At 43.2% G+C, this 13,539-nt stretch overlaps 2 protein-coding genes and 1 long non-coding RNA gene across 6 annotated transcripts in view; 1 reads left to right on the top strand and 2 right to left on the bottom strand.

The window, feature by feature from the left end:
• Positions 1-739: 739 nt before the first annotated feature.
• Positions 740-2,503, bottom strand: LOC144300579 (uncharacterized). Of its 2 annotated transcripts, XR_013367328.1 has the most exons (3): positions 2,315-2,503; positions 1,175-2,169; positions 740-917 (listed from the first exon to the last, which is right to left on the bottom strand). It is a non-coding gene; the product is annotated as an uncharacterized LOC144300579 (long non-coding RNA). The 2 variants fall into 2 exon arrangements; XR_013367317.1 differs by lacking the exon at positions 2,315-2,503 and having other exon boundaries at positions 1,175-2,284.
• On the top strand, positions 1,777-9,238 carry MED28 (mediator complex subunit 28). Of its 3 annotated transcripts, none has more exons than XM_077876804.1 (5): positions 1,777-1,960; positions 2,521-2,587; positions 3,692-3,804; positions 5,072-5,287; positions 9,122-9,238. In XM_077876804.1, exons 1-4 carry the CDS (start codon positions 1,811-1,813, stop codon positions 5,267-5,269), a joined length of 528 nt encoding a protein of 175 aa, XP_077732930.1. In that variant the 5' UTR covers positions 1,777-1,810; the 3' UTR covers positions 5,270-5,287; positions 9,122-9,238. The 3 variants fall into 3 exon arrangements, with proteins under 3 accessions (XP_077732930.1, XP_077732927.1, XP_077732917.1); XM_077876801.1 differs by lacking the exon at positions 9,122-9,238 and adding an exon at positions 6,432-7,120 and having other exon boundaries at positions 1,778-1,960; XM_077876791.1 differs by lacking the exon at positions 9,122-9,238 and having other exon boundaries at positions 1,778-1,960; positions 5,072-7,120.
• Positions 9,239-10,627: 1,389 nt separating this feature from the next.
• The window catches only part of FAM184B (family with sequence similarity 184 member B), a 132,962-nt gene continuing 130,050 nt past the window's right edge, over positions 10,628-13,539 (bottom strand). Inside the window, exons 17-18 of the mRNA XM_077876774.1 lie at positions 13,217-13,416; positions 10,628-11,855 (exon numbers count right to left, since the gene is read on the bottom strand). Of these exons, the coding sequence (XP_077732900.1) occupies positions 11,762-11,855; positions 13,217-13,416 (294 nt within the window). The 3' untranslated portion in view covers positions 10,628-11,761. The remainder of the gene's footprint in view (positions 11,856-13,216; positions 13,417-13,539) is intronic.

The following is a 13,539-nucleotide window of genomic DNA, read 5'->3' as shown; positions in this document are numbered from 1 at the left end:
ACCAAATCCAAAACAGTAGTGGTTTAGAATATGGTAGTATTAAGAGGTAGCTGAAGTAGGGAATCCAAAACTGAAGCAGCCCCATGGTCATAGGAAATCCAAGCTGGGAAATGTGTATCACCACCTAGCTTCAAGGCTCTCTTGCAGTCCCAGTTGGCAATTGGAGTTGAAGACTACATGTGGATGAGAAGTGTCTTTTACTTTTGCAAAAATGTGAAGTGATTCCAACTCTTTTGTTTTTGTAAAAGTTACATATATTTAAGATATTAATACCGTTAACTGGCTTATTTAAAATATATTTTTAGATTGTTTTTAATACCTATATATTTTACCTATTCTAAGTTTTAATTGAATAAATACTGACACAACCCATACATGTTTGTAGTACAAAAATGTTTGTAGTACTCAATATTTTAGGAGTGTAAAGGGTTCCTAAGACTTAAAGTTTGAGAACTACTAGAGTCCCCTAGTTCCTTATGGTGTTGTTTTTGTTCAGTCAACAAATATGCCGGGCAGTTTCGGGTGCTGAGAATACAGGTGAACAAGAAGGCAGACCCTAATTTCACGGAGCTTGTACTCCCACTCCTGTTGGTGTATTTGTGTCCGGTGACTTTGTCAACGAAAACAGATGAACACGGCCATTTCAGATGAACAAGGTAATATGTAAGAGCTATAAAGAAAACTAAACAGGGTGGAGCGGCTGGGAGTGTGGGGCTAATTTAAACTGACACCAGGAAGATTACTTTTGGTTTCTGTTATTTTATTTATTCATCAGAGACACAGGCAGAGGGAGAAGCAGGCTCCCTGTGAGGAACCTGATGTGGGACTCGATCCCAGGACATCACGGCCTGAGCTGAAGTCAGATGCTCAACCACTGAGCCATCCAGGTGCTCCTAAGATCACTGTTGCTCCAAGACCTGATGAGCAAAGGGGAGCCTCTGCTTTTTCTGGCTACTTCTGCCTCCCTGGCTCCAGCCCTACTGGCCTTTCTGTGGTTCCTTAAAATATGCCAGGCAGGTTCTTCAAGCCCCCCCATCCCGGTCTAGAAAACCTTTCTGGTTAAATTTTCATTCTAGTCAGTCTGTCCTGATCTCTTTAAGAAAGACTTCAACCACCCATCTCAAATCCATCGCTAGCCATCTCATTGGGCTTCATTTTTCTTCTTAGCACTTACCTCTATGCGGTACTGCTATATATATGTGTGTGTGTTTGTCGCTTTCCCACAAAAACAGTAGTAGACTTGTAGAGAGACTCGGGTGATCGTTAAAATCCCAGAATAAACAGAGCCTAGGACATGGAAGGCTCGGTAAATGCAGGTAACTGTGAAAAATATAACGGGGGAAAAAAAAAACTTTGCTTCTGGAAAGATAAGTTAGTGCTAAAGGGAAGCTACTGAAAGACCGCATAGTGGCTTTAGTGTAAGCACAAATACCTAAGGCGGGAGGAGCTTTAACACCCGCAAGTGTTTTCAGCCCTAACCCGCCGCTCCGCACAGAGGATTGAGGAGTGACTCTGCCAGTTTGTTCCCGCTCCATCCACGGGGCCTAGATTAGTCACTGGAGCGCGGGAAACGCTCAATAACGCGCAATGACTGGGTGCCTCCCGCCTTCCACCAGCCGCCTACCTGAGCCCAGAGGCCGAGAAGGCTTGGCCGAAGTGAAACCAGCACTCGCAGCTTCCGCGGAGCCCGAGGTCCGCCTACGGCGCCCGCAGAGTCACGTGACGGGCTGCGTCACGTGAGCCGCGGGCGCCAGTTCCTGCGCAGGCGCAGCCCCCCGCCCCCCGCCCCCGCCAGCGCGTCGTTCCACAAATGGCGGCTCCGCTGGGAGGCATGTTCTCCGGGCAGCCACCTGGGCACCCGGGGGACTCCAGGGGCCAGGCTTCGCTTCTTCAGGCCGCGCCGGGCCCTCCGAGAGCTTCTAACAGTACCTTGGTGGACGAGTTGGAGTCCTCTTTTGAGGTAAGATGAGATCGGCACGTCTGTTTTCCCAGCCTCCCTTCTTCCCTGAAAGGCGAGCTGCGCCCTGGGCTCTTGTCTCTTTCGGCGATGCCCGCATCGGGCTTACAGATTCGGGGCGGGGGGTGGGGGGTGGGGGGCGCACAGGCTTGGGAACCTGAGTCCCTTGTTTTAGTCTGCACGCTGAGCGCTGGCCGGAGTTGTGCTCGGGTCTGCGGGCGGAGACGTGAAGTTCAGGTTTCCCAAAGCACGTGGACCTGAAGCTTGCCCTTCCCCCAGCCCGGGACCCGTCTGGGTTCGCGGCCGGTTGTTCGGGTTCCCCACCCCCACCCCCTCCGCCTCCCCTCTGGGGCCCACTCCTGGTCGCTCCCTCCCGCCTTCCTGCGTGTTGAACACTGGCTCATCCACCACGGGTAACGTCAGCCTGCTGCGCCCTGGGTCCTTTCCGCCGGGCTCCAGACCCGGTCGGCCCACTGCAGGATTCCAAGACAAGTCCTTTCTTGCTCTGAAGTAAGGCTTTTGACATGTGAATGACGTTTTTCTTCCGTGTTTGGGTCACACAGGCCTGCTTTGCCTCTCTTGTGAGTCAGGACTACGTCAATGGCACGGATCAGGAAGAAATTAGAACTGGTAAGAATTCGTTCTTTGTAGACTGTGTTCGTGCCTTCATTCAGCAAGGTTTCTTTTCTTTTTTTAAAAATTTTTATTTATGTTTTCATGAAACACACAGAGAGAGGCAGAGACACAACACAGGCAGAGGGAGAAACAGGCTCCATGCAGGGAGCCCGATGTGGGACTCGATCCCGGGTCTCCAGGAGCATGACCTGGGCCGAAGGTAGATGCCCAACCGCTGAGCCAGCCGGGCTGCCCTCAGCAAGGTTTCCAACCGCTGATTTCACACTGGATGCGTTTCAGTTCCATTTGTATCCTAAGAGAACTTTTCCAGGGAGTAAGATTTATGCAGCCGTGTCTAGATGCTGCTGTTCAGTTTACTAATTGACATGTCACTCATAATGATCCCCTTAAAATGAGTTTTCCCTTTTGGTATAGGACAGTGACAGCCAACAGGGCATACTGCTCTTTTTTTATTATTATTATTTTTTTCTTAAAAAAAAAAAAAGTTCTGGGGATCCCTGGGTGGCTCAGCGGTTTGGCGCCTGCCTTTGGCCCAGGGCGCGATCCTGGAGTCCCAGGATCGGGTCCCGTGTCGGGCTCCTGGTGTGGAGCCTGCTTCTCCGTCCTCCTGTGTCTCTGCCTCCCTCTTTTTCTCTCTACATCTATCATGAATAAATAGATAAATAAATCTTTAAAAAAAAAAAAGTTCTGATTATTTTTTGAAGGTGTCACAGAGAAAAGTCCCTTGTGCTTCCCCTACCTGAATTCTTTCCCCAGAGGCAACCAGGGTTTCTGACTTTTTTTTGTACCATATTTTACATGTTACATTTTAACTGGAAGTCATGATGCTAATTGCTAAAATCTCTGGGTTTTCTCTCTTCAGAGGAACTCTTTTGTGTTGTTGTAAGGTATCATTTACCTCATAAAAGCACAAATTATGTGCTATTTAATGTTGGTTAATACATGGGGGTTGGGAGTCAATATCACTCCTGCGACCAAAATTAAAATTCCAGATTACATCTATGGAAAGGTGATGTTTTGATATTTTGACTGTTCATTTATGAGGAAGATACATGTATTTAGTGTTTTTCTTAATTTTTTTTTTTTTTTTTTAATAAGGTGTTGATCAGTGTATCCAGAAATTTCTGGATATTGCAAGACAGACGGAATGTTTTTTCCTACAAAAAAGATTGCAGTTATCTGTCCAGAAACCAGAACAAGTTATCAAAGAGGTAGGAACTCACTTTTCTCCTCAACTTTAAGGAAGAGCACATGTTATCAGGGTTCCCTCTGTGCTTTAAATGAGATACACACCCTTTTCCCATGGGTTACAGTAGGTCTTTATAAAATGAGTATAAACGTTGCTAGTTGTCAGTGTTGAGGACAAGCTGGGCCGGTAGTGGAGCCAGGGGGTGGAGGTGGCAAGATGGGCTTCAAATGGAGCAGTTTCATTTGCTGGCTTTTATGGAAGACTTTTCTTACAGAAAAGGTTCTGCTGCTTGAAAAAGGTGGAGAAGCCATTAATGTAGATGACAAGCTCATTTTGGAAGGAAACATCCTGGCTGCCTTACACACGAGATGGGTTCAAGTTTTGTTCAAGGAATCCAAGATTAAATGTTCTGTTTCAGGTTCCTTGAGACTCAGGATTTCATTTATCTCAGTTGTTTGAAACTGGAGCATTTGGAAATGTGTTGGGGTTGTCACAGTGACTAGGAAGCTTTATTGGCATCTCGTGTTTGGGGCCAAAGCCTGCCTTGTGCATTGTGGAAGGGATAAGAATCATCTTGCCCAAGAAGCCTGGATGCCCCTAATGAGAAGCTCTAAATCGAAATGATTGGTTTTGGTACTTTTTGGAGTAACTATTCCCAATTAACTGTAACCATTCTATTTATTCATTGATATCAGCTGCTGAGACTGTGAAGGGTAAGATGATATTTTTACAGTTTTGGCATGTCAGATCATTTTCTGACTTGAACACTTGAGTAAGAACATAGGTGTGTTCAGGGCCAGGCCTTAAAAAAGAATTATAATGCTAGTGTTCATTTAAAAAGCTCTGGAAATATGAGATTCTAATATTTCATTCTGAATGCATAGGACAGTGGTCGTGGACTCTTTCTAGACTGTTGTTAACGTTTGTTTCAGATTCTCAGTGTTGTAGATTCTGAGCAGTAGCCTTTGGATGGAGAGACTGGGAACCTGGGGACCAGGATGGGAAAGAGCCTGGTTTTCTTTGGCTGCTTTTTGGTACTTTAGAATATTGGAACGTCTGTATTACTTATTAAAAGAAAATGAAAAATAAAAGCCCTCAGTGTTAGGCAGGCATCTTCCATTGGAGGAGTGGCTCTGGGTTGTTTGGGTAGTGGAACCAACCAGGGTAATGGGCGTACAGTGGTTGAATTGATTCTCTTGTTTTGAATTTACTTCTTAGTGCTCTTACCAAATCGGAAACTATTTTCATTTTTCCTGAGTTTGCTCTTACTTCATTGTCTTCGTTTGTAGGATGTCTCAGAACTGAGGAATGAATTACAGCGGAAAGATGCTCTGGTCCAGAAACACTTGACAAAACTGAGGCATTGGCAGCAGGTACTGGAGGACATCAACGTGCAGCACAAAAAGCCAGCTGAAATCCCTCAGGGCTCCTTGGCCTACCTCGAGCAGGCGTCTGCTAATATCCCTGCACCAATGAAGCAAACCTGAGTCAAAGCCGGCCTGAAGGTGATCCAGTGTGTGAGCCTAAACCCAGTGTTGACGAACATCACTTCTTGCGGATACATTTTGGAAGAACTCTTTACCAAAGAAAGAGATGATTTTTGTTTGATGAGCTCACCTAAAATTTTCCGTTTATTTTTATAAGCGTTATTTCTTGAGTACTTTATAAAATTCCTCTATAGTTTGGGTAAATCCAGTAAATTTTCTTGTCCTTAGCAAAGTTTAGACTGTTAGTGTGATGCCACTTACAGATTTCCCTTTTGTGTTTCTTTTTTTCTGTTTTTGTTTTTGTATGACTTGTGTTTCCAATTTTAGATTAGTTTGTGTGATATGATCTGAGAATGAGAGGATGAGGGTTTTAGTTTTAGACCTTTTATGACAATTATCCCTTAGTGGTAGTACAGAGAAATAGGTAAATTTGCATGTGTCAAGACTTTAAATTACCTCAAGAAGAGGAATCTAATACAGTGATGTTTGTAATGCATCCAGAGCTCTCAGAATGAGATTTTGTAAATAGATTGAAAGGATTATAATGTCCTACGTTACTGTAGTAATAGTACAGTAGGATCCTTATGTTGATGTTGACTTTTATTTGGGGAAGTTTATATTGTGTGGTATTTTTCCCTTTTTGGGGTGGAGGTGTGTAGTAAGAGCAGTGATATGATAAATTTTTACATTCTGCAGGGATGAGTCAGTTTAAGGGGATAGACCTTGTTTTTAGCATGACAGTTGAGGTAGGCATTCATGCAGTATGAGAATTTAAAGTTTGCTATGATCATCTCTTTTGAGTTTTGTTTGTGTCATTTTTGTTTTTTGTAGCAGAATTTTCCACGAAGGATGGTCCTTGCTAATAAGTGACATTGATTCCAAAGGACTGGGGCGTCTAGGTGGGGAATGGGCTGTACGGGGTGACCCTCAGCAAACTCCCCATCCTCAAAAATCATGGGAGCTTCAGTGTTTGGGAAGACATTTTACCCTCTTGTTGGTTACAGGGACCAATGAGATTTTCTATTGAGCTGCCCTTAAGAAATACAGAAGGGCATTGCTCTTGGTGCTCCCTAGATGGGATTTTCCTTTTTCTGTTGTTTACAGTCTCTTATCAGATTACATTTCCTAATGTAAAACAAATGCTCTATTGTTTTCTAAACAGGCAGTACTTCTGCAGCCAGGCATCCTGATTTGTTTTGTTTCCTTCAGCCTTGAAGGCTCCTCCTTACCTAACATTGACATCCATCCATTCATGGTTGTTTGGCCTGGATGCCACCTGGTCCCTGAAGCCTCTGCGTTCCCTCTCTGCTGCACCTCAAGGACATAGGACTTCCTGTCTCTTTGCCAGCCTTGTTTGATTCTCCCGGGGTGGGGGGGGGGGGCGTTAGTGATTTGTATCTCTCTCTGTGCCCCTCATGAGAAGTAGGCATTGTTCCCCTCTGAATGTACAGTGACCACTTATTTGTCTTTTATGCGTAATGCTTATTATTCATTTTTGTTTGTGTGCATGTGTGTAGAGTATAGAGCCTGGGGCCAACCCCCCAGTATAGATTAAACAAAGCTTTTAAAAGTTGTTTTTACTCATTATATGACATCAAGGTTGTTAACCTGGCCACCTCACACTAATTAGAAGCCCTGATTGGCAGCTTTAGATTTCTTGATTAAAAAACCTAAATAAACGGGTTAAGTTTTAGGCAGTCATTCAGTAATAAAGAGGTTCTTACTGAAAAGATTGAGAACTATTCCATTTGGTGCTTAGTGAAAATATTTTGAATTCATGTAAGTACCAATTAATTGCCATTTCTTTATTCAAAAATTTTCTGTCAAATAAATAGTAATTTTTCAATCTTACTTGTTTGTAAGTATCTTTTTCCTTTTAATGACCTCTTAATTATTGATGAACATAGCAAACCCTCTGAGCTGCTGTCTCCTTCAGTGAGATAAACTATCAGCTGGGATTTCCCTTACTTTTCCACTCCCAGAGTGACAAACCTCCCCACCCCCTCAGGGCATCCTTTTGTTCTTGCTATTTCATCTCCTGAAGTGCCTATCCTGTATAAGACCAGCCTTTTCACTGGGGTCCTGGGTCCCAGGTAGTTGGGTGGTGGCCATCCCCTACATTGTAGTCTACTGGATCATTCCCGCCAGCTCACAGAGTTCATCTCTCATCTTCAGCATTACCCTGGGTGCCCATCTCCCTGCCCCTTGTTCACAGTCTCCAGCGTCTGTCCTTGTCCCTTCTTTCTCTAGGCTGCCCGCCCACCATACCATCACTGTGCTGTGATGGTTATTAACCACTTTGCTCTTGCAAAATGGAATGGATACTTCATCTTCTTTACTTGGATTCATTCTCTGTTACATCTTTTCTTTTCTACTCAGCTTGTCAATGTTGACATTTCTGAGTGGTCCCGAACTCCTGGAGGCCATGGAGGAGTGCTGCTCAGTTCTCCCTTCAAGAGAGTCACTGTGGAGAGGACAGTTACCAGAGCTCCGCCTTTGGGGGTCAGCTTCACACATCCCAGAAAGCCATGCTCTCCTGGCTGTGAACCAAGCACAGTTGGGGTACTTGCACCAGGTCATTTCTGCCCAACACGGGACTCTCCTCGTGGGAGTCTTTGCTCTGGAGCTTCCCCTGGCCTGGCCAAGACTCCTTAGTGTTGTCTTGTCAGCCTCTTTCGCCCAAATCTTCCTTGGCCTCCCTTTCACAAGCGTCACCTTACACCCGTAGTCTGAAGGCTCTTCCTGTCTTACTCTTCCTCTCCCCTTCATGCTACACATGATTTTTCCAAAAAAGGGGGAGAAAAACCTGTCCCTAGTATCCAGACACTGATCCAGCTTTACTAGGCTGTATTATTCTACTGTTGGACATAAACAGTCTCAGTATACCAACCTCAAAGTTGCTCTGAGACCATGTAAATGTAAGACAAAAGCACCTTGTCATTTTGTCTAAGCTCAGAGGAAAAAATAAGGTTACAGCATAATCCATGAAACATCCAACATCCTCTGGCTAAAATGATGTGTTGTTTTTTTTCTTTTAACCATTTTCAGCTTCATCTTCACTCTAGTCTGCTCCCTACAGTTAAGGTTTTTTTTTTTTGAGGCCCTCAGTCATAGAATTGCCCGTACTTGTTTATAGCATCCAATCTAGAGTAAGCCCTTGCATCCTTAGACTGTGCTTGAAATCACCCAACCAAAGCCAAAATTCTAAAATAGGTTCTAACACCCACTTTCTGAGAAGCCCTACCATTCTCCATGATAAGCATTCTCCCCTTACTACAACAAGAAATAAACCTAACTTGTTCAACTATAGATATAAATGGTGGTCTCTGAGCTGGGGGCATTGAAATCCCCAGGTAAATGTCTTAAAACTCTCATTGTGTTTGGGGATATAGCTCCTGGACAACCTGACATGGATATTAGTGGCTATGGTCTGAGAGAGTAGACAGTAGGATGAGATTTGGGGCTTGTCTCATGCACTGTCCAACTGGCAAGGAAGACCCATGATGGTAGTAACCAGTGCCCCAATGGCTGCAGATTCCACCAGTGGTGCCTCAGGGAAACGTTCCAGTGGAAGGAAACTTTGACAGTACAAGGATCAAACATGGGAAAGTAAGAGGGAATATTATACACAAGAACAGTGGAGTTGGCTGGTTATCACTTCACTGTCTTGACTCTCCTTGGAGGAATAATGACAAACTAACAGCACTTAACAAATAGAATAAATCTTTAAAGTAAAAAAAAAAAAATAATAAATTCCATCCTCAGGGTGATGGTGGAGATTAGTGCTACCAGGATATAGGGAGAACAGTCCATAACACAGCTCCATTTAATTTCTCAACCTCGCCCTTGCAGAATCCAGATGGATCATGGAGAATGAGTAGAGACCAAATAGCCTCAAGTTCAACTATTGTGTTGGATGTTACATGGATGCTAGCACAGCTAATAAAGGCTCAGGTACATGATATACCACCATTGCTTGTGCGAGTTCATTCTTTTCTACCCTAATTAAGAAACATTTTATAGCAATCTTCCTTTCCAGTTTTGCTCCAGGAATACGTTAGCCCTATTGCCTGTTGCAATAGGGCCTACCAAGATTTATCACCAGATCTTGCTGTTTCTCCCTCCTGACTCAATCCTGAATCAGTTCATTCCTCTTCATCACTTTTCTTCCCAAGCTATCACCGTCTGGACCACTCGCTCTTGAGAGATTGATAGAATCAGATTATGCACACAAAAACTGGAACAATGTCTTATCTATCAAATTGAGTTTCTTCGTCAGTATTATCTAGGGTACAGAGAGGTAGGATTTTATTCCTGTTGGTGAAGGTGTAAACTTGATAGAAACTTCTGGATGGGGATCCCTGGGTGGTGCAGCGGTTTGGTGCCTGCCTTTGGCCCAGGGCGCGATCCTGGAGACCCGGGATCGAATCCCACATGAGGCTCCCGGTGCATGGAGCCTGCTTCTCCCTCTGCCTGTGTCTCTGCCTCTCTCTCTCTCTCTGTGACTATCATAAATAAATAATTAAAAAAAAAAAAAAACTTCTGGATGGTAATTTTATTACATCAGAATGCTTAAACCTGTATGTTTTGATGCTTTACTCAAGGAGTATGTCCTGAAGAAATAAATGGTAGAAGCATGCATAGATTTAGTTAACAAAGATGTAATTATTGCAGGGTAAAATCTAGAAATTTAACCATCTTTCACTCACTTGCAACAACAAGAAAGAAATTAAATAGATGTAGAGTCTCAATACTCAGTCCCTGCAGCAGGTGTCCTGCTGAGTTAAAGGACAGTCATCAGGGGTTGCAGTGTTGGAAGGTTTCAATAAACAGATCTACATAGTTTTAAAAACACAAAATACAAGCATTATCTTACAGTGCTTACCTTAAGCAGGAAACGAGATAACTAAAAAAAAAAAAAATGTGATACTAGGGCACCTGGGTGGCTCAGTTAAGCATCTGCCTTTGGCTCAGATCATGACCTCGGGGTCCTGGGATGGAGCCCCACATCAGGCTCTCTGCTCAGCTGGCAATATGCTTCTCCTTCTCCCGCTGCCCCTTCTCCCCATTTCTATGTGTGCTCACTCTCAAATCTTTTTAAAAATATGATATTGAAAAATAACATGGCATGTTACATGTCTGGTAACAAGTATTGGTATTTAAGAAATTAAAGGGCCACATGTTTTGATCAGATAGTGATTTTACCTTTAAATTGTGAGTTGTAATTGCATTTCTCAAATGACATATGGAAGCAGCTACTTTTAAGATGATCTAATTGAGGTTGATGTGAACTTCCTGTTTCCAAGCTCTGTCTTCATCTAATTTCACTTTTCTTTGGGTAAATACAAGTCACAGCTGTTTTTATTGCCCAGTTTAATTTTATTCAAAGAGCAAAGGTTTGACAGTGCATAGAATAAACAACTGTTTACGGCCACCTGTGGGGCCAGCACCAAAGGACTGAGAACATACTTGGCCCAAATTGTATTGTCTTGTCCAGTCGCACTCCTCCGTCAGAAGGGCAGACAATTCGGTGTGGACTGACAGGTCAGCACCGTGAATGGCCAGTCCCGATTCCCTTTACTGTGCCAGGCATCCATGCAGTGGGGAAGCAATGCACCATGAGGCAAAGGGCCCAAGCTCAAAGACCATGGGTTCAGTAGATCTTTGACTTCATAGAATACTCTAGAAACCTTGACAAGTGACCAATTTGAAACTATAGTCATTGAAACTGAGGTATGATGGGGCGAGTCTCAGTTATTCACGGGAAAACTCTGGCAGTGGTTAATTCCAAGTCCTGATTGGTATCATTACCCATAATATTTTGCTTAATTCTTGCAAAGCCCCTTTTGAGGTAGGTGTTATCTCCTCTATAGTCTACTTCATGTCCTGGACCTCTGAAGTCAAAGCATTCAATCCACGTATGCCAAGGTCTGCTACAGTCCACTCCTAGTGTTGCCTCGTTTGTTTTTTTTTTAATTGGCTTTCATGAGTGTTTCAAAGTTTGTTTTCTTCTTCCTACTGAGGTTGAATGTGCATTTTGGAATAATGTCATTTACATAGAAATACTTTCTAAATGGAGATGACACTAGCTTTCTAAGGAAAAATGAAACCACTTTTAAAGTAGACCATGGAAATCACAAAGCCTGATTGATACTCCATAAAGCAGAATGAAATCTTACGGACACTAGAAATACAATGTGAAGGTTGTCAGCAACATCAATAACATTTTCCTATGGGTGCGTCTTGATAACATGTTTTGTGGGGGGGGTTGTGTGGAGTTTTTTTTATCTTAATGGCAAGAAATTTTTTAAGCACTGGTGTCACAATGAAATAGGAAATGTTAATGCCAAAATTTGCTTTGACTATTATATATAAATCATATCACAAGCAAGTTATTTGGTTGGTTGGTTGGTTTAGTTCATTCCTTCAATCAGATGCTTTAAAAGAAATGTTTTTCAAATGTCCTCTTTGTGATGGATCCCAAGAATCAGTTTAGAAAGAAAAATACTTGGTAAACCATTCCTGGTGGGCAGAGCCCTGTTTCTGCTGGACTTCTTTGGGTTGGGCTGTTTCACCATCTTGTGTCCTAAAAACAAGCAAACAAACAATTTTGTTAGGTAGTTTTGAAGATTACTCAGCAAATGACTTAATACATCTCTATCTTTTAGGTAAAAAATCTGCTTCTTTACTCCTTGAAAGACAGTGCAACGTAACTGGCCAACATTCATAGCTGGAAACAAGTTGTGAAAGATGGGGATGGGGAGGGAAACACCTAATTCCCATTTTGAAAATAAGTCTTCGGTTTTACTTAAGACTAATGAGAAAAAAAAAAAAAGACTAATGAAGCATATCATGTAACCTTATTTCAGGCACAAACAATAAACCTCATAAAAAAATAAGGAGTGAAATAGTTAATCATCACAGCCTTACAATGTCTGGCTTCTTTCAAAGCTATCTACTATGTTCTAGCATCTCAGTAAGACTGCGGAATTAGCCTAATAAATTGAAAAGAGGAAAAGTAAGCAACAAAGTATGTTGTATATCTGCCTGAATGGTCTCTATCTGCATTTGTGAAGCTTCATATAAAACTGGGAACCCAGCTTTACACACAGGTGTGTGCTCCTGAGATGAACCCTAGGCCAGAGTCAGGAGTTGGCTCTAGCAGTTAAAGAGGGCTGTGCTCAGGGCTCCAGGCAAGCCTAGAAAGTAAAATTTTGCCTCTGAATGGAAGATTGGATAGGAGGAAGAACTAATAAAGGGAAAACTCACATTCCCAAAAGAGAAACATGTTGCAAGGGTTTCTGGGAAAATAAGACGGTATCTGAGATCATCATGCTGCCTCAGCTACCAAATCCACAGATGAAGAGGTCTTAAAACTTCAAGGTGATTCAATAAATCTTGAGAAATAACCTTAATAATAATAGTGGAAATAAACAATGCTTCTGTACCAGGTCCTGTGTTAAGCATGTCTCACAGATTCATTCCTTTAGTTCCAAATCAGTCTGATGAGATAGGTGCTATATTATCTTTGTTTTAGAGGCGAGAAAGTGGAGACCCAGTGAGGTCAAGTAACCTGCCCAACGCCACCTAGCTAAAAACAAGGAGGACCAGAATTTGAATCCAGACCTCAGGGTCAGATGATGAGGGTCCATCTTCTGTGTTACCCACGCCGACACAACCAACTAAGTTCAGTGTCCCTTGTCTAATCATCCGTGGGGGGAACAAAAGGCTTTCTGGATTTTGACACCAAGAATAGTACCTCCTCTAAAGAATGACATTCTTCCTCTTACACAGCCTTCCCATTTGGCTGGATTGTAATTTGTCCAAGGCAGGGCTTGTTTTGCTATTCTTTATGTCTGCCTGAATGCTGGGTATTGAAGAGGTGCCAGAAGGGAATCCAAACTCCCCTTCTATTGATGGAAACTGGAAATTCTAGTTTCCCCCTACCTCGTGGCAGTTTTCACATCTAGAGACTGGGTGGGTTTGTAAGGCTGGCCACAGCTGGGGCTTGGGTCCAAGCTGGGTGATTTAGTTATCGGAGGGGCACTGATCCTCGAGCTCAGATCGCCACTCAGAAAGTTCTTTGCGTAGGAGGCAAGGTTTGGCACACTGACCACTCGGCTAGGGACTTCCTCCATCTTCTTTTTCTGTTTTGTATGAAAAGAAAGGCCTGTTAGTGCCACCCCAAAGAGGCATTATTGTAAAAGCAAAAAGGCCCACCCAACCAAAACTCTATGGGAGGGGAGGCGATAATTTTATTTACATATTTA

Source organism: Canis aureus, chromosome 2 (assembly GCF_053574225.1).
Source record: "Canis aureus isolate CA01 chromosome 2, VMU_Caureus_v.1.0, whole genome shotgun sequence".
Taxonomy (NCBI): Eukaryota; Metazoa; Chordata; class Mammalia; order Carnivora; family Canidae; genus Canis; species Canis aureus.
The sequence above is the reverse complement of the archived record's forward strand: the minus strand, read 5'-3'. Positions and strand labels throughout refer to the sequence as shown.